The 25,132-nt window shown below is 46.5% G+C and overlaps 1 protein-coding gene across 3 annotated transcripts in view; it reads right to left on the bottom strand.

The window, feature by feature from the left end:
- Positions 1-25,132, bottom strand: part of VAT1L (vesicle amine transport 1 like) — a 127,737-nt gene that overhangs the window by 98,837 nt on the left and 3,768 nt on the right. For all 3 annotated transcript variants that reach the window (XM_033943638.1, XM_033943639.1, XM_033943637.1), the window contains exon 2: positions 23,716-23,845. In XM_033943638.1, coding sequence (XP_033799529.1) covers positions 23,716-23,845 — 130 coding nt within the window. The remainder of the gene's footprint in view (positions 1-23,715; positions 23,846-25,132) is intronic.

Consider the following 25,132-nt stretch of genomic DNA (forward strand, 5'->3'; position numbering starts at 1 on the left):
TTTTTTTCCCCCGTTATACCTCTGAGGCTGTGGCGCTGACTCTCTTCCAGCCTGCATGAGCCAATTTAGGGCTCCTTTTACAAAGGTGCGATAGCGTTTTTAGCACACGCACCGGATTAGCGCGCCCTACCCAAAAAACTACCGCCTGCTCAAGAGGAGGCGATAGCGGCTAGCGTGCGCGCTATTCCGCGCGTTAAAGCCCTAACGCACCTTTGTAAAAGGAGCCCTTAGTCAATACTTTGGCATCCTGTAGCCTACATGGTTCTCCTCCTTAGCCTCTTTTCAATGACGTCACTGCATTTTGTTTCAGCCTTACAGGCTGATGCCCCTGTCTCCTTCAAGTCTGCAAGGCCCAAGAGTGGTCCTCAGTACAAAATGGATAGGCCAGAATGGGGTGTCAGCTTTTTCCTTTCATTTTCACGCGTATTACCCATTTTAGAGCACAGATTTCATAACTATAACACATGCACTAAAGCAGGGGTGCCCAATAGGTCGATCGTGATCGACCGGTAGATCGCCAAGGCAAAGTGAGTTGATCGCGGAGCCCATCCCAATCACTGCCTGGCTGGCCCAGAACTTCTTCTCCGATGGCAGAACTTGACGTCGGGGAGAGGAATGCTGGTCGGCCCGATGCAGGGAAGCAGGGAGAGCTTGGAGTGGCAGTGGCTTTGGGGCCTGTTCCCCCAATGGCGGCAGTGGCTTGGGGCTGTTCCCTGATGGCGGCAGCAGTGGCTTGGGGAGGGCAGGGAGGAAGAAAGGGGGCAGGTAGGGAGACAGGAGGAAAGAAGAGAAACAGAAGAGAAGAAAGGGGGCATGAAGAGAGAAAAAAAAAGAAAGGGAGGCAAGGAGAAAGAAAGGGCAGGGAGAGAGGAAGAAAAAGTTGGGGGAGGGAATGAAGTCTGTAGGAGAGGAAGCTTACAGGCTGAAAGAAGGGAAGAAAAATTGGATGCATAGTCAGAAGAAGAAAGTGCAACCAGAGACTCATGAAATCACCAGACAACAAAGATAGGAAAAATGATTTTATTTTCAATTTAGTGATCAAAATGTGTCCGTTTTGAGAATTTATATCTGCTGTCTATATTTTGCACTATGGCCCCCTTTTACTAAACCATAATAGCGTTTTTTAGCGCAGGGAGCCTATGAGCGTCGAGAGAAGCGCTGGGCATTCAGCGCAGCTCCCTGTGCTAAAAACTGCTATCGTGGTTTAGTAAAAAGGGAGGGGGGTATATTTGTCTATTTTTGTATGGTTGTTACTGAGGTTACAGTGCATAGAGTCATCTGCCTTGACCTCTTTGAAAAAAAAACCCGGAATAGGAATGATAATTAACATTTTCTCTGCGTACAGTGTGCTTTGTGGTTTTTAAAAAAAATTTTTATTGTTGGTAGATCATTTTGACTTGGTCATTTTAAAAGTAGCTCGCAAGCCTAAAAAGTGTGGGCACCCCTGCATTAAAAGTATTTTAGCATACAAAATTCACATGCTCTAAAACAAAGTGTGCACTAAAGAATACTACACCTTTGTGATCTTTGCTAGAGAGTGTACCAATAAGAGTCCCCTAACATATTTCAAATAATTTACTAAGCCAAATATTGCATGTGCATCACCCCCCCGTCATAATTGGTTTAGAAACCACTGAAGTGACCCACACAATGATACAGACCATGCCTACATCATTGCCGTCTCTTCTGCTCAAAACTTTGGAGTCGTCTGACTCCAACCTTTCATTTTCTTCCCACACCCAACAGACTACTAAAGCCTGTTGCTTCTATCTCTACACCTTCCAACTAAGCACCAGCACTCACTTTATTCGAAAAGAATTGAGAATAATTAAATTTGTAGAATGGGTAGCACAGGGAGACTAATCAGTCCTGGGAACTTCCTGAGAAAAAAAATCTCCAAAGGAGTTCACCTGGGTGTATCCTCAGCGCATGAGCGCAAAAAGCATCATACCCACAAACATCACCTTCAGTCTCCCCATAAACCTTTTAAATATCAAAGTCTCTTTCATTTATAAAATAATTAATAAATAGTAAAGTGCCAAGTGCAAGTTTGGAGTCAAGTAAATCAATGGTGTATCAGTGAAACCGTTTAAATCCAACGGTTCTTAAATATAGCAGCTTTCTCCATAGAATGTAATATGCAGAAAAACTTAGCTTTCAAGAGTCCTCATGGCGGTCAAAGCTCTCTCTTTAGGGGGGGGTTCCTCAACCGAATGCCCTACAGAGCAGTGGGATGTGCTCCTGACAGTGCCCCCGAGGAAGAGAACGAAACAGGGGACTTTGTAGGGCAGAGCTGCCCAAGTCCGGTCTTCGAGAGTTCCCTCTAAGCTGAGCAGGAGTCCTCCACCCACAGTCTCACCAATAGAGGGTGCTGTTTTACTGTCACATTTTTCAATTGTGAGGGACATGCAAGTTCTGCAGGACTCCAGGGAACATACCTGTCCTTAGCGACTGAAAATATTCCACCCCCTAGTGGTAGCAATGCAGCTGGAGGACACCTGCTCAGCTTAGAGGGAACACTTTCTCTTATGCATATTCATTGTGGATACCCTGAAATCCTGGCCTGACAGTAGATCTCGAGGACCGGACTTGGGCAGCCCTGCTGTAGGGCATTCGGTTGAGGCACCTCCCTAAAGAGAGAGCTTTGACCGCCATGAGGACTCTTGAAAGCTAAGTTTTTCTGCATATTACATTCTATGGAGAAAACTGCTATATTTAAGAACTGTTGGATTTAAACGGTTTCACTGATACACTATTGATTTACTTGATTCCAAACTTGCACTTGGCGCTTTACTATCACCCCCTTTCTCTCCGAGCACACTGCCCGGACCCTTGCCCACACTCTCGTAACCTCACGCTTAGACTACTGCAATCTACTTCTAACGGGTCTCCTGCTAAACTGCCCCTCCCCCCTTGCAATCCGTACAAAAATCTGCTGCACAACTTATCTTCTGCCAACCTCACTTCACGGTCTCCCTATCTGCCTTTACACGCAAGTTCAAACTCCTATTACTAGCCTACCAGTATGTTTGTTCTGAAGCCCTTCAAGTGTCTCTCCCCTTATACACCTCCCTGAGAACTCCGTTCCCTCAAATTGCTTTTATCTGTACCCTTCTCCTCCACTTTCAAGTCCAGACTTTGTTCCTTTTAGCTCGTTGCCCCGTATACCTGGAATAAACTACCTGAGTCTGTCCACCACACCCCTCCCCTTATTCAAAAGTAGGTAAAAACTTTTGAGACAGCCTTCAACCCTTAATCCTACTCCTCTCTGCTCACCACCCTAGCCAGCAGTTTAACCGCTCCCTCTGACTGTAAGCCCTTCCCTGGCATCCTGTTTAATCTGCCTTGATTGTTTAGATTGTAAGCTCACTCAAGCAGGGACTGTCTCCCTTGTGGCTTTGTGTATGTCTGGTAGCGTTCTAGAAATAATTAATAGTAGTACCGTGTTTCCCCGATGATAAGGCAGGGCCATCAAATAAGACAGCCCCCCCTATTTAGAAAAAAATGTAAAATAAGGCACCCCCCCGCAAATAAGCCACCCACCGATACCTGCGCTTACCCGAATCGGGTGGTACGGTGGGTGACTCCGTGTGGTCCCTGGCACCCCCGACACGATTGGGGCAAGAGGGAGCTCAAGCCCTCTTGCCCCCCCGACTCCCCGACACGATCGGGGCAAAAAGGAGCCCAAGCCCTCTTGCCCCGCCGATTCCCCAACTCCCCGACAATATCGGGCCAGGAGAGAGCCCAAGTCCTCCTGGCCCTGGTGACCCCCCCCCGCTAGTTGTTCGGGCCAGGAGGGAGCCCAAACCCTCCTGGCCACGGCGACCCCCTAACCCCACCCTGCACTACATTACGGGCAGGAGGGATCCCAGGCCCTCCTGCCCTCGACGCAAACCCCCCTCCCCCCAACGACCGCCCCCCCCAAGAACCTCCGACCGCCCCCCCAGCCGACCCGCGACCCCCCTGGCCGACCCCCACGACCCCCCCCAACCCCCTTCCCCGTACCTTTCTGTAGTTGGCCAGACAGACGGGAGCCAAACCCGCCTGTCCGGCAGGCAGCCAACGATGGAATGAGGCCGGATTGGCCCATCCGTCCCAAAGCTCCGCCTACTGGTGGGGCCTAAGGCGCCTGGGCCAATCAGAATAGACCCGGGAGCCTTAGGTCCCTCCTGGGGGCGGGGCCTGAGGCACATGGGCCCTGCCCCCAGGAGGGACCTAAGGCTCCCGGGCCTATTCTGATTGGCCCAGGCGCCTTAGGCCCCACCAGTAGGCGGAGCTTTGGGACGGATGGGCCAATCTGGCCTCATTCCGTCGTTGGCTGCCTGCCGGACAGACGGGTTTGGCTCCCGTCTGTCCGGCCAACTACAGAAAGGTACGGGGAAGGGGGGGTGGGGGTGTCGTGGGGGTCGGCCGGGGGGTCGGGTCGGCTGGGGGGGGCGGTCGGAGGTTCTTGGGGGGGGGCGGTCGTTGGGGGGAGGGGGGTTTGCGTCGAGGGCAGGAGGGCCTGGGATCCCTCCTGCCCGTAATGTAGTGCGGGGTGGGGTTAGGGGGTCGCCGTGGCCAGGAGGATTTAGGCTCCCTCCTGGCCCGAACAACTAGGGGGGGTCGCCAGGGCCAGGAGGACTTGGGCTCCCTCTTCTTCATGAGTAAATAAGGCATCCCCCCGAAAATAAGCCCTAGAGCATATTTTGGCCTTCCAAAAAAAATAAGACAGTGTCTTACCATCGGGGAAACACGGTAGTAGATATACTCATTCGTATCTATGGAGCACAATTAGTTCTTTCAAAATTCTGACTACACATTCCTAGTGTTAGACACATCAAAGTCAGAGTGCACTAAAATTTTGCACTACTTACAAGTAAATTCCCAAGAAAAATGCATTCATGCGCTCTGCATTAGTGACAGCGCATGGTAAAGTAAGCGAATCGCAAGGTGCAGTTGACACCCTATTTCCTGCCCAGTTCCAGGATACAAAGTTGCAGGAGAACTGTATACGTGGCACTGACTTTTCAGTGCGGAAATGCGTTCTAACGGATGCAAGGCACCAAAAAAGGAGGCACTGCTTTGATATTAATCTTTGCACCTATAAGTTAAATACTGAATGGATGCCATCTTTCCAGGCTCCTTGAGACCTGCCTGACCTCTATCTCAACCCATATATAATTGTTAACCATACTGTCCATTCCAAAAGCCTTTGAGGTATTTTTCTGTATCCCTCCAGTAAGGGGGGGGGGGGGGAATCTCTACTTTAGGCTTAAAAAGAAAGTACCCTCAACAGCTGCTCACACTCCCACGAATTCCATCATCCTTTTTCTGGTTCAGCATTCATCACCTGCCGATTAAATTGCACTGAACTATGCATAGAAACATGATGGCAAATAAAGGCCAAATGGCCCATCTAGTCTGCCCGTCCGCAGTAACCATTATCTCTTTCTCTCTCCAAGAGATCCTATCCCAGGCCTTCTTGAATTCGTCAGGAGGGAACAGTCAGCGTGTCACTGAATATACCCTCTGACCATTGCTGCACTGTCTTGGCAGCGATTTAGTGGTCTGAGTAATAATAATAATTTTATTTTTTTATATACCGCCATACCCGGAGAGTTCTAGGTGGTTTACATCAATTAGATTAGGATCTACGTTTACAAGCAGATTTACAGACAAATAATCAATTATGTAACAAGTAAAAACCGAAAATGGCAGAGGATGGAGGGAGCTTGTTGAAGATAGGGAAGAGAGAAGCTATTAAGAGGGGGGGAGGAAGGGGGGGCGAGGTGATAATGTGAACGGGTGGGGCCGTTAGGGGTCTTGTTTGCTGAATAGATAAGTTTTGAGTGATTTTCTGAAGTCGAAGGAGGGGGCCTCGAGTATCATTTGGGCCAGCCATGGGTTGAGCTTGGCTGCTTGGTAGGCGAAGGTTTTGTCTATGAATCTTTTAAAGTGACAGAGTTTTAGCGAGGGGAAGGCGAACAGTTGAGTTCTACGGGATTTCTTTTTTATGTGATAGAGGTTAAAGTGGGGGTTGATGTAGCTTGGTGTAAAACCATTTACCGATTTGTAGCAGAAGCATGAGAATTTAAAAAGGACTCTTGAATCGAATGGCAGCCAGTGTAGTTGGTGGTAGAAGGGGGTGTCATGTTCCCATTTCTTTAGGCCGAAGATGAGACGCACGGCGGTGTTTTGGATTATTTTTAGTCTCCTGGTGGTTTTCTTCCTGGCGTTAAGGTAAATGATGTTGCAGTAGTCAAGAATGCTGAGGATGGAAGATTGTACCAGTAGGCGGAAAGAGGTGTCGTCGAAGTATTTTTTTATAGTGCGCAGTTTCCATAGTACGGAGAAGCTTTTCCTGACCATGTGGTCAGTGTGGTTTTCTAAGGACAAATTTTTGTCCAGAGAGACTCCCAGAATTTTTAGGGTGGATTCAAGAGGGTACAGAGTCCGAGAGGCTCCAGGAGTTATGCGGGCACTAGTAATAACCACTGCTGGTGCCCACATAGCTAACTGCTCAAGTACGATCACTTAAACAGTACATCTTTGCTTGGTTAACTAAGACATCGAATATTGGCTATATCTGCATAAATTTCCACTTAACCTCCACTGACCCAAATATTCAACGCCAGAGCCCAGATACGGCCTGTTGCTGAATTTCCAACTCTAAATTAGTCAGCGTTAAATGCCAACCGCTGCCAGCTCAACAGTGACCTGTGAGTATCCTCTGTGAACCATTGTAACTTACTGTTGAACACTGCACTAGATAAAATGGTATGAGAACATGAACATAACGTAAATCTTTTATTTATATACCGCGAAAGTCTTTCGGTTTGAGGCGGTTTACAGGAAAAAGGCTGAAGAGAGGCAGCGAACTACAACATTCGAGAGAATATTTAAAATTATGTAGAACACATAGAGGGAGATTTAGCAAGGTTTTATAAGAGAACAGCAGACTAAGGGCTCCTTTTACGAAGGCGCGTTAGGGCCTTAATGCGCGGAATAGCGTGCGCTAAAATGCTCCTCTTGAGCAGGCGGTAGTTTTTTGGCTAGCGCGCGATATTGCATGCGCTAATCCAGTGCGTGCGCTAAAAACGATAGCACATCTTCGTAAAAGGAGCCCTAAGTTATCACATGATAACTGTTTACAGCTTCTTAGTAAATGGGTTCAAAAAAAATCAATAAGCTGCTTTAGCTCTCGGCAAATCAACCTGATGCAATTTAGTTACAGCTGTCAATCACTGCAGTTTTTGGTGAAAAAGCCTTTAAAAAAAAAAAAAAAAGCAGCCCACAATCCATGCTCTGTTTGAGCCACTTGCAGGATATGGTCTGTCATTTCCTGCACAGAGATCAGATGCAGGTACATTTTCCTGGAAGTCTCAAAAGTTGTAGCTAGCACTGCAGATAGCAGGTTTGATCAGCAGGTTTTATTCTTTTAAGTTACTTTTTAGTCCAAGAGACAACCACCCCCCCCCCCCTCCCACAATCTGTCTGAATGAGAATGCCTTCTAATCCAGCAGGGAGATAAGGAACCAATGTGGCTCCTTATAGTCTACAGAGCCAGTGGCGTAGCAAGGGTAGGAGGTGCTCAGGGTGGTGGCAGCCCCTCCCACTTCCCTACCCCCTGCTCCTTCCCTGCCCCCCCCCATCACCACGTGCGCCTTCCCTTTCCCCCCTCATACCTCTAACTCTTCACTGGTGCAAGCAGCATCTTCAACATGTCGCCTGAATCAGCCTCGGCTGTTCCACAACCAGGAAGCGACTTCAGACGGAGAACTAAGGCCAGTGCGAGCAGAAGGGTGGAGATGCTGCTCACACCGGCGAAGAGTTAGAGGTACAAGAGGGAAGAAAAGGCATATGAAGCAAAGAAAGACCAGGGAGAGGGGCAGAGAAGGAGGAGAGGTGCCGGCACTAGAGAATTACATGAGGACAAATTTTCCCCATCCCCTCGGTAACTCATTTTCCCGTCCTGGAGAGTTCTTTATCTGTCCCTGCCCCATTCCTGCAAGCTCTGTCCTCATCTGCACAAGCCTCAAACCCTTTAAAATCCTATGTAGCAGCATTGTAGAGCTCAGATTGTGATGTCATAATGCCTCATTCCACCAATGCCTAAGCTCTGTCCTCATCTGCACAAGCCTCAAACCCTTTAAAATCCTATGTAGCAGCATTGTAGAGCTCAGATTGTGATGTCATAATGCCTCATTCCACCAATGCCTAAGCTCTGTCCTCATCTGCACAAGCCTCAAACCCTTTAAAATCCTATGTAGCAGCATTGTAGAGCTCAGATTGTGATGTCATAATGCCTCATTCCACCAATGCCTAAGCTCCGTCTTCATCTGCACAAGCCTCAAACACTTTAAAATCATAAGTGTTCGAGGCTTGTGCGGTTAAGGCAGAGCTTACAGGAATGGGGCAGGGACAGGAATAGTGACAAAACTCTCAGAGCCGGGACAATTTGGATAGAAAATAGTGGTGACTCGGTCCTTATATGCTACTACTGATTACAGGATTGCTTTAACAATTGGTTGGGGCATTTAAGTGTGACCCTAATGATCTAAGGGGGGACAAGTCCAGGACAAATGTCAGGAAGTTCTGTTTTACACAGCGAGTGGTAGACGCCTGGAATGCTCTCCCAAAGGAGGTTATCAAGGAATCCACTGTGCTGGGATTCAAAGGCAAATTAGATGCACATCTCCTTATGAGAGGCATAGAGGGATATGGGTGACTAAAACTACATCAGGTGTATACCTGACTGGGCCTCCGCGTGTGCGGATCGCCGGACTTGATGGACCATGGGTCTGATCCGGAGATGGCAGTTCTTATGTTCTTATGTTCTCTGTTCACTTTCTCACAAGGCTAGTATTTTAAACGTGTTTTGCCATTTCATAATTAACATTCATTTTTACCATACATATACTTTTTATTTTCATTTTTTAAGAGTATGTGGGATGTGTCATTTATTCTTTTCTTTCCTGTCTTTGTTAATATAAGGGTTTTGTTCCCTTATTGGACCTTAGTTTTTGTTATTGAAGGCTCTCTGTCTTCCCCCACTCTCTATCCTATTGGATTTTGTAGTTCCATTATCCTTTTCTCACCCCTGGTTGTCTTAATTCTATGTACTAGACCAGTGGTTCCTGGAGGACCAGCAGGCCAATCGGGTTTTCAGGCTAGCTCTAATGAATTTGCATGAGAGAGATTTGTATATAATGGAAGTGACAGGCATGCAAATCTGCTCCATGCATATGCATTAGGGCTAGCCTGAAAACCCGATTGGCCTGCTGGTCCTCCAGGACAGGGTTGGGAACCACTGTACTATACCCTTGCAAATAGCATGTAAGCTGCTTAGGCATTTTTTAATTGATAGGTGGGATAGTAAATCCTATAATCAACTTGGAAAACATTTTGGTGAAGCACTTTATTATGCTTCTATCCATGTAGTATCATGCGTGTCCTGGTCTGAAAAGAAGCTTTGTCTTATTGATCACTGTTTTATGTGTTATGATTATTTATTACCTTGCAGTAATAGTAATAAAGTAAATGATGGCAGATAAAGACCCGAATGGTCCATCCAGTCTGCCCAACCATACACACTCTATAAATTAATAAAGCATCATCTCATCTCTCTCCTTCACATATCCAACAGACTGCCAAATCTTGTTGTTTCTTCACCTGCAATATTGCTAAAATCAGACTCTTCCTTTCTGAGCACACTGCCAAGACCCTCATCACCTCTTGCTCAGACTACTGCAACCTGCATCTCAATGGCCTTCCGCTACACCATCTCTCCCCCCTTCAATCTGTTTAGAACTCTGCTGAATGCCTCATATCCCATCACTGTTGCTAGGCCCACATTACCCCTCTCCTCAAGTCACTTCATTGGCTCCCTATCCATTTCTGCAAACTCCTTACTGACCTACAATGGTATTTACTCCTCTCTCTACACACTCCCCCCTGGGCACTCCATTCATCTTATCTACATAAGAACTATCATCTCCGGAACAGACCCTGGGTCCATCAAGTCCGGTGATCTGCTCACGCGGAGGCCCAGCCAGGTGTAACCTGGCGAAAACTTAGTCACCCGTATCCCTCTATGCGCCTTTTGAGGAGATGTGCATTAATTTTCCCTTAAATCCTAGAACGATGGGTTCCGCAGCAATCTCCACCGGGAGAACGTTCCAGGTGTCCACCACTCGCTGTGTGAAGCAGAACTTTCTGGCATTTGTCCTGGGCTTGTCCCCCCTCAGCTTCAGTCCATGATCTCTTGTCCTAGTCACATTTGACAACGTAAATAACTTTTGGTCCTGCTCTATCTTGTCGATTCCTTTTATTATTTTAAAAGTCTCAATCAGATCCCCTCTCAGTCTCCTCTTCTCGAGGGAGAACTGTCCCAGTTTTCTAAGTCGTTCTTCGTAGCTCAAGTTCTCCATACCTTTTACCAGCTTCGTTGCTCGCCTCTGCACCCTCTCGAGCAGTTTCATATCCTTCTTTAGATAGGGAGACAAGTGTTGGACACAGTATTCCAAGTGTGGTCTGACTATTGCTCTATAAAGCGGCATTATGACCCTCTCCGATCTACTTGTGACTCCCTTCTTTATCATGCCAACATTCTATTTGCTTTCTTTGCCGCCGCCGCACATTGTGCTGATGGTTTCAGGGTCCTATCTATCAGTACCCCCAGGTCTTTTTCCTGTTCACTCTTACTCAGAGTTGCACCTGACATGCTGTACCCGCACTCCTTGTTCTTTCTGCCCAAATGCATTACCTTGCACTTTTCTACATTAAACTTCATCTGCCATTTCTGTACCCTTCTCCTCTACAGCCAACTCCAGACTCCATCCCTTCTATACCATATGACTGGAACAAACTGCCTGTCTCGGTACATCAAGTTCCGTCTCTGGTAGTATTCAAATCCAGCCTCAAAGTCCATTTCTTTGAAGCTATTTTCAATTCCAAATTCCAACTCACTCGCTAAGAGCCGATATCTGTCATAATTTCCTCTGTAATCCCCCCACCTAAGCAGTGTATTGATGCACCTTCTTGTCCAGTTTGTCTGTCTTGACTAGAGTGTAAGCTCTTCTGAGCAGGGACTGTCTCTTCTGTATTTTGATGTACAGTGCTGCATATGTCTATAGAAACGATTAGTCATATGATTTTATTTTATTGTGACACCCTGTCACTAGCTGTTGCTAGAAAATGATCCATAGTGGATCAACTGTAAAGCCACTGGTTGTATTTTGTTTTTAATATGGACTGCTCTAACAAATAATGTTATTTATTACTCTATGTAATAAAAGATTTTTGAATGCTGGTCTATCAAGATTGTATACCTGTGCTGTGGATCAACTGTAAAGCTACTGGTTGTATTTTGTTTTTAATATGGACTGCTCTAACAAATAATGTTATTTATTACTCTATGTAATAAAAGATTTTTGAATGCTGGTCTATCAAGATTGCATACCTGTGCTGTGGTGAGACTTTACTAACATAGCCCATCACTTACCTTCCAGATATGTTGTGAAGCAGGGGTGTAACAAATATAAGGATATTTATTACAGGCCGTCTCCGGGTTAAGAACGTGTTACGTTTTTAAAGCTGTTCTTAAGTTGGGTATGTGACTTAGAACTTGTAGATTTTAAGATTTTTGGTGCTCACCTCTGCTCTCAGTTTGCAAAAGGGCCAACTGACCCTACCAGTGTTCCCTCTAGGGTACAGAATACACAACCACACACTGCTCCCTAATGTGGCCATGCATCATTCCTGAATCTGCTGCAGGAGACGTGTAGGAGTCTAGGCCACCAGGAATACTGCTCAATGAAATCAAATGAAGTTGCAACCACGTTTTAAGTATGAGTCATGCTTAAGTGGGGTGTCTGTAACTCGGGGACTGCCTGCAGTAATGCTATGTTATGAATTTTTGTACCTTTCCTTGCAGCAGTATTCCAAGAATGGGTGTGTCTGTGTGTTTGGGAATCCATATGGATTTGTGCTGTGTATTTGACTAGACAAGAGATGTGTATTTAAACCTATTGAAAGTAAATAATGCAAATGCGAGTGTGGGAGGTGTAAATAAAACCAGAGAACAACACAAAAATAAAAAATGAAATTCAGACTCTCTAACTATAAACACTGTCATTCCCCGAGCACTGCATACTTATATATAGGAACTATTAACTGCCATTATGTTCTCAACACATCTAGGAGCATATGCTTCTCATATGAGTTTTAAAAATATATTTGGATGAGTGTCAGCCAGATATTTTTGGATTCTAAAAATCTTCAACCACGTCGGATGTATTCTTTGGAAATGTGTATAATGTTCAGAACAAAATGCATGTCTACAGTAATGCAATTGGATTTTCTGGAGGAAGTATTCTGACACTGTTAAAACCTTTAATGGGAGAAAATTACTTCCCGTGCAGAAACCTAAATGTTTCCAAGCCTCATTATGAAAATTTAATTACATGCCTTTTTAAAATCCGAGCTCAAGGCAAGCTACCGTCAAGTACACAATTATTTACATGTCCAAATTGAATTAAAAACTAAGTTGTACCTGAGGCAGTAGAGGGTGAAGCGACTTGCCAAGGTCACAAGGATTATACATCAAAAAAGCAGGCTTGGAGATATGGTTCCTTGTTTCTTAGTGTGCTGGCTCCAACTACTAACACTTATTTCTACAATGCTACTAGACATACGCAGCACTGTACATGGAAACATAGAAGAGACAGTCCCTGCTCACAAGAGCTTACAATCTAGTCAAGACAGACAAATTGGACCAGAAGGTGCATCTATACACTGTGCTCAGGTAGGGGAATTACAGACAGATAAGACAGATATTGGTATTAGAGAATGACACAGGGAAAAATTATTTCCCCGTCACTGCCCCATCCCCGGATCACCATCCCCTTCATCGCCCCGTGTCCGCCATCCCCTTCACTGTCCCATCCCCACAGCATCCATACAAGCCTCAGTACTGCAATATTTAGCTTATTCTTTCCTTATAAATCAAAGTTCTAGCTGCTGAATTAGAGAAAGAGATGTTCAGCTGGGAGGGCTTTGCTTATAAATTTTTATCAACACAACTAATATACTACTGTATCCTAAAGCAAAAAAAAAAAAAGAAAGAAATAGAAATTTTTTTTTCTACCTTTGTTGTCTGGTTTCTGCTTTCCTCTTCTTCTCATTCAATTCCTTCCATCCACTGTCTGTCTTCTCTCGGCGCCTTCCATTTGCTCTGTTACTGCGCCTCTCCCTTCACCCCCCCTCCCAATTGATCTTGCACCCATCTTCTTCCCTCTGCTCACCCCATAGTCTGGCATCTCTGTCTTCTGCCCACTCTTGTCTTCCCCATTCCCCAGCGTCTTCTCCCCACTCTCTCTTCCCCATTCCCATTGCCTTCCATTTGCTCTGTTACTGCGCCTCTCCCTTCACCCCCCCCTCCCAATTGGAATTGAAAGTAGCTTCAAAGAAGTCTGGATTTGAATACTGCCAGAGTCAGAGCTTGATGTACCAAGTCAGGCAGTTTGTTCCAGGCATATGGTGCAGCAAAGCAGAAAGGATGGAGTCTGGAGTTGGCTGTAGAGGAGAAGGGTACAGATAAGAGAGACTACTAGGCTACCTTCCACTTTTGCAATTCAAATAGTTGACCAAAACTGAATCCCAACATGATAGAAACACAATGGCAGACATGATATGATATGGTCATGCTGAGGTGTGCCAATGTTCCCTCTAAGCTGGGCAGGAGTCCTCCAGCTGCATTGCTGCCAGTGGGGGGAGCAGTTCTTCAACACTGTGTTCTCAATTGCTAGGGATTGGCAGGTTCTCTGAAGTCCTGCAGATCTTGCCTGTCCCATACTATTGAAAATGTGATAGTGAAACAGCATCACCCACTGGTAGGAGGACTACAGGTGGAGTACTCCCACTCCGCTTAGAGGGAGCAGGGGTGGCATCTATTTACAATGCTCTTTTTAAACTTTACAATGGAATATCACAAATTTGGCCACAGAAGAAAAGGCAGAAAATCTTAGTAAAGAGTACCAGCCGAGTGCAGGAGAAGTGGTAGTTTACCCAATAAATATTTTACTTTTTACATCAGGGATGTTTTAATCAAAACCCTAAAGGCAGTGTCTCGTAAACTTTACGAGACCCAATGCACTAAACTGGCAGCCGCGGCTCGAAGGCACAGACCTCGCTGCATTCTCGTCATGTCGCCATCCGCACATGCATGGAGGCCCTCCAGACGGGGCCCTGAGCCACCATTGGGGAGTGCCGAAAAAGAAGAGGTGTGGAGAGGAGGAGAGACGCAATGACAGCGGCTGACTGCCTACAGGATGTGCCTCTTGCCGCGAGAGGCATGTCCTGTAGGCAGTCAGCTGGCACTGGTGCCCCTCCTCCTCCCCGGTGTCTCGCTGCACACAGTTTGCGATATACAACTAAGGGGTTGAAAAAATGTCTGTGTATCTGTCTGCCTGGCAGGCAAAATGACCAAAACCGGCAGGAGTATGTTTTCAGCCCAAAAGAAGCGTTGCTAGAGATATTTTCCCTGATGCAGCGGGGAGGTAGTGTATCCCGTGAAATGCAGGCTGCGTCAGATGTTTGAAAGATACCAGCAATGGCCTTACATAGTAACACAGTAGATGACGGCAGATAAAGACCCGAATGGTCTATCCACTCTGCCCAACCTGATTCAATTTAAATTTTTTAATTTTTTCTTCTTAGCTATTTCTGGGCAAGAATCCAAAGCTCTACCCGGTACTGTTCTTGGTTTCCTACTGCCAAAATCTCCGTTAAAACCTACTCCAGCCTATCTACACCCTCCCAGCCATTGAAACCCTCACCAGCCCATCCTCCACCAAATGGCCATATACAGACACAGACCGTGCAAGTCTGCCCCAATACTGGTCTTAGTTCAATTTTTAATATTATTTTCCAATTCTAGATCCTCTGTGTTCATCCCACACTTCTTTAAACTCAGTCACAGTTTTACTCTCCACCACCTCTCTCGGGAGCACATTCCAGGCATCCACCACCCTCTTCATAAAGTAGAATTGCCTTTGAATCTACCACCCCTCAACCTCAAATTACCGTATTTTCTCGCATATAACGCGCGTGTTATACGTGGTTTTTACATACCACGCATACACTTGCGCGTTATACGCGTGAGCGCACTGTACAAAATTTTTTTTACATAGTTCCCCCCCCCCCGACGTCCGATTCACTCCCCCCCGCAGGACACGATCGGGGCAAGAGGGAGCTCAAGCCCTCTTGCCCCAGCCAACCGCGGCACCCCCGACACGATCGGGGCAAGAGGGAGCTCAAGCCCTCTTGCCCCCCCGACACGATCGGGGCAAAAGGGAGCCCAAGCCCTCTTGCCCCGCCGACTCCCCAACTCCCCGACAATATCGGGCCAGGAGGGAGCCCAAACCCTCCTGGCCACGGCGACCCCCTACCCCCACCCCGCACTACATTACGGGCAGGAGGGATCCCAGGCCCTCCTGCCCTCGACTCAAACCCCCCTCCCCCCAACGACCGCCCCCCCAAGAACCTCCGACCACCCTCCCAGCTGACCCGCGACCCCCCTGGCCGACTCCCACGACACCCCCACCCCCCTTCCCCGTACCTTAGTGTAGTTGGCCGGACAGACGGGAGCCAAACTCGCCTGTCCGGCAGGCAGCCAACGACGGAATGAGGCCGGATTGGCCCATCCGTCCCAAAGCTCCGCCTACTGGTGGGACCTAAGGCGCCTGGGCCAATCAGAATAGGCCCGGGAGCCTTAGGTCCCACCTGGGGGCGGGGCCTGAGGCACATGGGCCCAACCCGACCATGTGCCTAAGGCCCCGCCCCCAGGAGGGACCTAAGGCTCCCGGGCCTATTCTGATTGGCCCAGGCGCCTTAGGCCCCACCAGTAGACAGAGCTTTGGGACGGATGGGCCAATCCGGCCTCATTCCGTCGTTGGCTGCCTGCCGGACAGGCGAGTTTGGCTCTCGTCTGTCCGGCCAACTACACTAAGGTACGGGGAAGGGGAAGGGGGGTGGGGGTGTCGTGGGGGTCGGCCAGGGGGGTCGCGGGTCGACTGGGGGGGCGGCCGTTTGGGGGGAGGGGGGTTTGCGTCGAGGGCAGGAGGGCCTGGGATCCCTCCTGCCCGTAATGTAGTGCGGGGTGGGGGTAGGGGGTCACCGTGGCCAGGAGGGTTTGGGCTCCCTCCTGGCCCGAACAACTAGCGGTGGGGGGGGGGGAGTCGCCAGGGCCAGGAGGACTTGGGCTCCCTCCTGGCCCGATATTGTCGGGGAGTTGGGGAGTCGGCGGGGCAAGAGGGCTTGGGCTCCCTTTTGCCCCGATCATGTCGGGGGTGCCGCGGTTGGCTGGAGCAAGAGGGCTTGAGCTCCCTCTTGCCCCGATTGTGTCGGGGGTGCCGTGGTTGGCTGGGGCAAGAGGGCTTGAGCTCCCTCTTGCCCCGATTGTGTCAGGGGTGCCGTGGTTGGCTGGGGCAAGAGGGCTTGAGCTCCCTCTTGCCCCGATTGTGTCGGGGGTGCCGTGGTTGGCTGGGGCAAGAGGGCTTGAGCTCCATCTTGCCCCGATCGTGTCGGGGGTGCCGGGGTTGGCTGGGGCAAGAGGGCTTGAGCTCCCTCTTGCCCCGATCGTGTCGGGGGTGCCGCGGTTGGCTGGGGCAAGAGGGCTTGAGCTCCCTCTTGCCCCGATCGTGTCCTGCGGGGGGGGGGGTGAATCGGACGTCGGGGGGGGGGCATCAGGCTTTCAGGGTGGTGACAGGACTTCAAGGGGGAGAGGAGAGTCGGGGTGGGCGAAAGGAGAGTCGGGGTGGCCAGAGGAGAGTCGGGGCGGGCGAAAGGAGAGTCGGGCGGCGACGGGAGAGTCGGGCAGCATGCGCGGTATACAGGTGTGCGCGGTATACAAATTTTTTTTTAACATATATGTCTGTTTTCCGCGCGCTATACCCGTGTCCCGTGTGCGCGTTATCTACGTGAAAAAACGGTATGTCCTCTGGTTTTACCATTTTCCTTTCTCTGGAAAAGATTATGTTCTACGTTAATACCCTTCAAGTATTTGAACGTCTGAATCATATCTCCCCTGTCTCTCCTTTCCTTTAGGGTATACATATTCAGGGCTTCCAGTCTCTCATCATACGTCTTCTGGCGCAAGCTTCCTATCATTTTCGTCGCCCTCCTCTGGACCGCTTCAAGTCTTCTTACGTCCTTCGCCAGATACGGTCTCCAAAACTGAACACAATACTCCAAGTGGGGCCTTACCAATGACCTGTACAGGGGCATCAACATCTTCTTCCTTCTACTGGCTACACCTCTCTTTATACAGCCCAGCATCTTTCTGGCAGCAGCCACTGCCTTGTCACACTGTTTTTTCGCCTTTAGATCTTCGGACACTATCACCCCAAGGTTCCTCTCCCCGTCCGTGCATATCAGCTTCTCTCCTCCTAGCATATACAGTTCCTTCCGATTATTAATCCCCAAATGCATTACTCTGCATTTCTGTGCATTGAATTTTAGTTGCCAGGCATTAGACCATTCCTCTAACTTTTGCAGATCCTTTTTCATATTTTCCACTCCCTCTTCGGTGTCTACTCTGTTACAAATCTTGGTATCATCTGCAAAAAGGCACACTTTTCCGTCTAACCCTTCAGCAATGTCACTCACAAACATATTGAACAGGATCGGCCCCAGCACCAAACCCTGAGGGACTCCACTACTCACCTTTCCTTCCTCCGAGCGACTTCCATTAACCACCACCCTCTGGCCTCTGTCCGACAGCCAGTTTCTAACCCAGTTAACCACTTTGGGTCCTAACTTCAGCCCTTCAAGTTTGTTCAACAGCCTCCTATGAGGAACTGTATCAAAAGCTTTGCTGAAATCTAAGTAAATTACATCTAGCATATGTCCTTGATCCAGCTCTCTGGACACCCAATCAAAAAATTCAATCAGGTTCGTTTGGCACAATTTACCTTTTGTAAAGCCATTTTGCCTCGGATCCTGTAACCCATTAGATTCAAGGAAGTACACTATCCTTTCTTTCAGCAACACTTCCATTATTTTTCCAATAATGGAAGTGCCTTTGTTTTCTAGAGCAGGAGTTACGCACTTTAAGCTTTACAAGCAGAAATGAATTAAAGAAGCTACAAGTTTACAGCACGAATGCACTTTTCAATACAGCATTTTAAAGCACCAGTGCACGTTCCTAAGATAAGTACTTTTTTCTGTCGGTTCTGTGTTCCAAAATGAATTGTTAGGTGATTGATTAGTGAATCTATTATGAATTAGAAGTCTTACATTAAAAGAATTTTAAGTAAATTTTTTTTTTAATAAGTAGCAATAAATTAAATGAATGAATTAAAGTATTATAGTTTAAAAGGTAGGTAGGATGGTTCAAGCCAGTGATGCAAGCAGGAGCAAGAGAACAATCTGGTTTGTCTCTTTGAGAAAACCCAAAATGGGTGTAGCTCCATGATCTGAGGCTTGTTCCCTTATTAATAAAATCCTTCAACTATCATTTTGGTTATTGGTGGTTTTTATATTTTTGATTTAATTAATAGGCAAACACCTGGATTTTTCCTGTTTATTGTTGTACAATATAATAATGAAACAGGACCAATGCTGTTATGGCGGAAAATGTGGTAAACAGGAGGCATTAGTTCATAACCGGGCCAGCTTGGACTCAGGACTTCAAAGAAACTAAAGCCCACTCAAAATTAGCACAATGCGTTTCTGCGGGAAAAGCAGTTTCAGTAGCTGCAGCAAAGTGGTTCGAAATACTGGGTTTGAAGGCGCCACAGCCTCAAGGAAAGCAAACAAAATGTTGGGTATCATTAAGAAGGGTATCACGACCAGGACGAAGGAAGTCATCCTGCCACTGCATCGTGCAATGGTGCGCCCGCATCTGGAGTACTGTGCCCAGTACTGGTCGCCGTACCTGAAGAAGGACATGGCAGTGCTTGAGGGGGTCCAGAGAAGAGCAACTAAGCTGATAAAGGGTATGGAGAACCTCTCATATACTGACAGACTGAAAAAGCTAGGGCTGTTCTCCCTGAGAAGCGGAGACTTAGAGGAGACATGATAGAAACCTTCAAGATCCTGAAGGGCATAGAAAACATAGGGACAGATTTTTCAAATTATGGGGAACCACAAGTACAAGGGGGCACTCAGAGAAATTGAAAGGGGACAGGTTTAGGACAAACTTTAGGAAGTTCTTTTTCACCCAGAGGGTGGTGGATACATGGAACGTGCTTCCGGAGGCTGTGATAGGCAGGAGCACGTTACAGGGCTTCAAAGAAGGTTTGGATAGGTTCCTAGAGGACAAAGGGATTGAGGGGTACAGATAGAAGTAGAGGTAGGTTATAGGGATAGGAGTAGAGGTAGGTTAAAGAAATAGTCAAGGGACCACTGCTCAGGCAATAGGCGGGAGCGGGCCGCTGGGCGAGATGGACCTCTGGTCTGACTCAGCGGAGGCAACTTCTTATGTTCTTAATAGCTGGTGATATAGCGATTGCTGCAGTGGGCCTGGCAGCAGCAGCTGGTGGCGAGGGGATCCTGGCCCTATGATCCGATGCTCTTTGGCAAAATGAGGGAGTGGCAGGAAGGCCAACTGGGCCCCCTATTGCAGGAGGCATACGTACACATTAAGGAATCTGAAAGGATTCCATGGCTTATGCTCCACATGCTTTCTCCACTTGTTTAGCACAGAAGCTAAGCTTTTGGCCTTGGAAATCTCAACTTGTAGCAAGAGCTGAGAATGATGATTTACAATGGCTAATTGTTAAATTTTATTCCGCATCACTTTGGAATGAGAGGCAGATAGAACAACAGAGCTAATGCCTACCCAATGACATCGTTGGGCGACTGATCAATGAGCCAGAAGAGCTTCTGGGACTAGGGAGTTCAAATCCTGCCTTTCTGAATAGCTCTTTGGCAAATCATAAGATAGCATTATTTTCCAAATATAAATCATAATTACCCCCTCTCCAATTCCCTTTGGAAGTTTTTTACAGATCAGAATTTACTTAAGAGGCTTACTTGGAATTTGTTCATATATCAGTGTAAACATGCAAAACTTTTCAAATGAATTAATGGTAACTGAATAATCCAGCAGAAGTAGTAAACTAGAGAATGACACGGTGACAAAATTTATCACCGTCCCCGTCCCCGCGGATAACCGCGGGAAATAATCCCATGTCATTTTCTAGTGTCTATCTCAACCTCGGTCCTTCTACACCAACATTCTTCAATGCAAGGCTTGAGGGTCAGTGGTTGTGCCCAATTATACTCTGATTCTTCCCTCTCTCCTTAAAGAATGACATGAAGATCGTTTCCCGCGGTTATCCACGGGGACGGGAACGGTGATGAATTTTATCACCGTGTCATTCTCTATAGTAAACCACTTTGCACATTAAGATAAAATACACAGAAGCCAGCATCACTTTTAAAGGAATAAGACGGCCTACTAAAAGCCTTAAAGAAGAACACTACTACTACTATTAATTATTTCTATAGCGCTACCAGACATATGCAGCACTGTATAGAGTCAAAAAGAAGACAGTCCCTGCTCGAAAGAGCTTACAGATAAGACAGACAAACAGGATGTCATGGATACAGTTAAGGGGAACGGTTAATCTGCTGGCTAGGTTGGAGGGTAGTGTGGAGTGCATGTCAATCAAGCCATTGTGACATCACTGATGAGGTTGGCTCTTAGGCATTGGTGGAATAAGGCATTATGACATCACAATCTCAGCTTTGCTTCCCAAAGACAAACTCTTCACACTACAACTATAAATTATTTCTATAGCGCTACCAGACATACGCAGCATTGCGCAGAGTCACAAAAAAGACACTCCCTGCTCGAAAGAGCTTACAATCTAAAACAGACAAATAGGATGTCATAGATACAGTTAAGGGGAATGGTTAATCTGCTGGCTGGGTTGGTGAGCAATGGGGAGTAGGGTTGCAGGTTTTCAGTCTGCTTTTAAACAAGGGAAGGGGCTTGGTGGACAAACTCGGGTAATTTATTCCAGGCATAGAGGGCAGCTAGATGAAAGGGATGAAGTCTGGAATTGGCATCAGAAGTCAAATCCTCTAAATATACATCAGAAGGGAAAATGGAAAAATTAACAAGAAAAATATTGCCATGCATGTATAACTAATCTGCTACGTGAATGGTAAAAAAAAACAACCAAAAAAACAACCACCCCAAATAGGAAACAATCTAATAGACAACATTCAATGTATTATAAACCACTTTGGGTGAATCTCTTCATGAAAAGGCAGCTAATAAATCCCAATAAATAAATAAATTAAATAAATAAATAAATAATTTGCCCCCCCTCTTTTAAAAAGCCATGCTAGCGGCTGCCATGTGGCAAAAGCCCCCAAAAGCCTTTAAATCCCTATGAGCTTTGGGGCAGTTAACGCAGCAGCAGCTGCTAGCATTTCTTTGTGAAAAAAGGGAGGGTTATATCCTTTTTAACAAATTTGAACGTTTGGTGTTTTGTTTTGTTTTTTAAATACTTCTGCTAGAGCAGGGGTAGGCAATTCCGGTCCTCGAGAGCCAGAGCCAGGTCAGGTTTTCAGGATCTCCACAATGAATATGTAAGAGATAGATTTGCATCTCAAGGAGGCAGTGCATGCAAATTCATCTCTTACATATTCATTGTGGAGATCCTGAAAACCTGACCTGGCTCCGGCATTGGAATTGCCTACCCCTGGCCTAGAGTATCTGTAATTGATGTATTAAGATATTTTTCTTAAAACTCCTAGCATGCAACAATATAAAGTCTACCAGGCAAATTACCTTAGCCATCAAATATCAATTAGCAAAATGCTGGAACCAACCACCACTTACATTATGATCTTGTGGCCAATATCTCAAGTTCAGGAAACTTTTAAAAGCATTCCTGTACCAAGGCAAGAAGCCAACCCGGAAGTCACTGAAATGGTCATTGTAAAGCCCAATTCTAAACTGTATAATGCAACTCCTGGGACATAACGATGAGTCAAAGATGATCTACTTAATTTTGTAACTATGATCTAACTGTATTAATAAATTTACTGATCTACTTGTACCAGCAACCTTATTGAATGTCCGTGTCAAACTAAACTGTCCATTGCAACTACCAGGGTAACTGACCCAACCTCTTGTACTGTAATCCGACCTTGAACTGAATAGGTCAAGGCAGAATTGAAAACCTGATTAACATAACATTCCTGTAGCAGATTAATTTTTCTTATTTAATTTTTCCATTATGATGTATTTGTAGACGACTGAATTCCTGATGCAGGCAACATTGCCAAAACACAGCCCGTGTTGGGTCAAACCCTCCTTGGCATTACACTAGTGTTATATTTCAAACAAATGTACACTTCTCTCTCAGTATTCGCAGGGGTTAGGGGCAGAGCCGGCCCGCGAATGTTGAAAATTCGCGAAAAACTTTTTGGCTGGTTCTGACCCACCTCCGCCTCCCTCCCGGCATCCCGGACCTTACCTGGTGGACTAGCAGGTTTTCGGGACAGGAGCAATCTTCCTACGCTCCTGCAGATCACTCATACAAAATGGCTGCCGTGAGTTCTCGTATCCTCTCAAGACTATGATGGGAGCTTATGGCAGCCATTTCCTATGAGTGATCTGCAAGCGGCAGAAGCGTAGGAAGATCGCTCCTGCCCTGAAAGCCCACTAGACCACCAGGTAAGATCCGGGATGCTGGTGGGAAGGCGGCGGGAGGGAGACGGGGAAGGTCCAGAATGCAGCTTTATTTAAAAAAAAAAAAAAAAAAAATCGCGAATAACCAAATCCGGATACTGAAACCGCAGATTTGGAGGGAGCAGTGTAATTGACTTCAAGAACTGGTTCTCTTGGACCTTTGTACCTCATTTGTTTGTTTGCTGTATGGTTTATACCACTGAGGAATTGCTTCGCCTTTTTCATGTTTGTTTGGTAGTGCTTCCTTACAATGACTTGGACGCACTCCGAACATTCAGGCTTTCTTGTGAGAATCCTGAAATGCAGACAGATTTGGTTTGACTCCAGGACATAGTTGGGAAACTGCCATAGGGCAAGTCATGGGGATCCCACAGCCAGTCAGGTTTTATACATACATGAGAAAGATTCACATACAATAAAGACACAATAAAGGCAGTATATGCAAATTTTTTAATGCATATTCATTGTCAATATCCTGAAAACCTAACTGATCCCTGGGACAGCTCATAGAAGCTCTGCTGTAGAATACGCGTGCACGTGTTCAGTCCTCCAGGACTGCAATCCAGTCAGGTTTTCAAAATGCCCTTCATGAATATACATGAGATAAATTTTTACATAAAGGAAGTGCAAAGAAATGCAAAGTGACTCGAGCATTGCCATTTGGGATATCCTGGTAATGTGGCCTGTTTGTGGTCTTTGAGGACTGAACTTGTACCCCTCTGCTATAGAATTTGCAGATGAACTGTAGAAATGATAGAGGCAGAATGTATTTGTTACATGCTTTACGAAAATGGAACATATTTGTTGAAAACCTATGTTCACAACATGGGATGATAAGAACAGAGGGTTTAAAAACACCATGAAGAAAATCAAACAATTTCTTGTAGAAAAAAGGCCAGTTTAAAATGATGCAATCAATCTATCTGTTTGAACAGGTTTGTCGCCCGCTTATTAACATCGGGGCACAATTAAAAGCTATTTCCTCTAAGTAATACACTAAAATAATTGAAAAAGGCTACCTCAAATCCTTTAACATTCTCTCCAAGGGCTTCAACAATTCCAGATAATTCAAAACCAGGAACCAGAGGGGTCTTTGGGGGACTGTCAATGTTTCCTTGTCGCACCATGAGATCAATAAAGTTTAGACCACTATTAATAAATAATGAACACACAGAGATTATAGATTAATTTGTTAAATCTAAAATTTGTTGCAAATACCTCTCTGCATATGTATTAGCTCTTACAACCACAACATGTCATAGCATTATCAAAAATGAAGCCTAATATATTCAACATTTTTCTAAAAGAGGTATATGGGATAAACCCTTACTGGTTATTATTCAGCGGTGAGCAGTTTTCTAAATGGCGACTGCTGCCAGCTATAATAGACTCGTGTAGTTAATTCCTGGCCAAGTCCTGGCACCAGCACTGAGGCCCTGATTCTATAAATGGTGCCTTATTTAGGCGCCGAAATTGAGGCCTAACTAAAATCTGACGCCCAACTAAAATCTGACGCCTAATCTACATTAAATCAATTACTGTAGCTTAAATGGTGTGGTAATTGACCGCACCATTGAAGCTGATTAATTTCTTTTTCTATCAAAGTTAGGCGTGGAATTCCACGCGATGCCTAGCGATACCTATGTCAACGTGCCTTCTTCCCACACCCGACGCTTACCTGAACGCTAGGCATGGCTAGGGGTGGAGAACAGGTGTCTGAGTTAGGTGCAGGTAAATTAGGCCCGGTAAAACCTGGCCTAATATACCGATGCCTACCTCCAGGATGCCTAGTGATGTCTAGCACTCCTAGGTGGGATTCAGTAAATGGCACCATGACTGATTGACAACTGCGCCAAGCAGTACCTGCAATATAAACGCCACTAGGCGATGTTTATAGAACCTGGCCCTGAATGTCCGGATCTGTGGTGGCACCTAGAATTTAGGATTGCCTTCTCGGTGATCCAACTTGCTCGGTTAGTTATGTAGGCTCTGGCACGGAATACTGCTGCGTCATGACATCACCCCAAACAACCCTAGCAGGGTCTAGGACGACTCATCACAGCCGATTCATCATGGCCTGTTCAGTACAGCTGTTTCATTGCCGAATTGGCCATGATGAATTGTCCGCAGCAGCACCTGACCTCTTGGGGGGGCTCTCCCCCCACCCCCAAGGTAGGAGCAACTCCCCCAATAAGAGCACCCCCTGCATCCCCCCAAGGTAGGAGTGCTCCCTTTTGATGTCATGTCCTAGTCCCGCAACTAGGTAGTGATGTCACAAGGGAGTCAAGGCCAGCTGAGCAGGGGGTACAATTCATTGCGGTTCATCATGAGCATCGTGGAAAGAACAATTCATCGTGGCCATGATGAAATTTCCCGCAATGAAATGGACACAGCAAATCACCCCATTCTGCCGCTGGGATCTGGACTCGGACTGTG

The sequence above is a fragment of the Geotrypetes seraphini genome, chromosome 4 (genome assembly GCF_902459505.1).
Source record: "Geotrypetes seraphini chromosome 4, aGeoSer1.1, whole genome shotgun sequence".
NCBI lineage: Eukaryota > Metazoa > Chordata > Amphibia > Gymnophiona > Dermophiidae > Geotrypetes > Geotrypetes seraphini.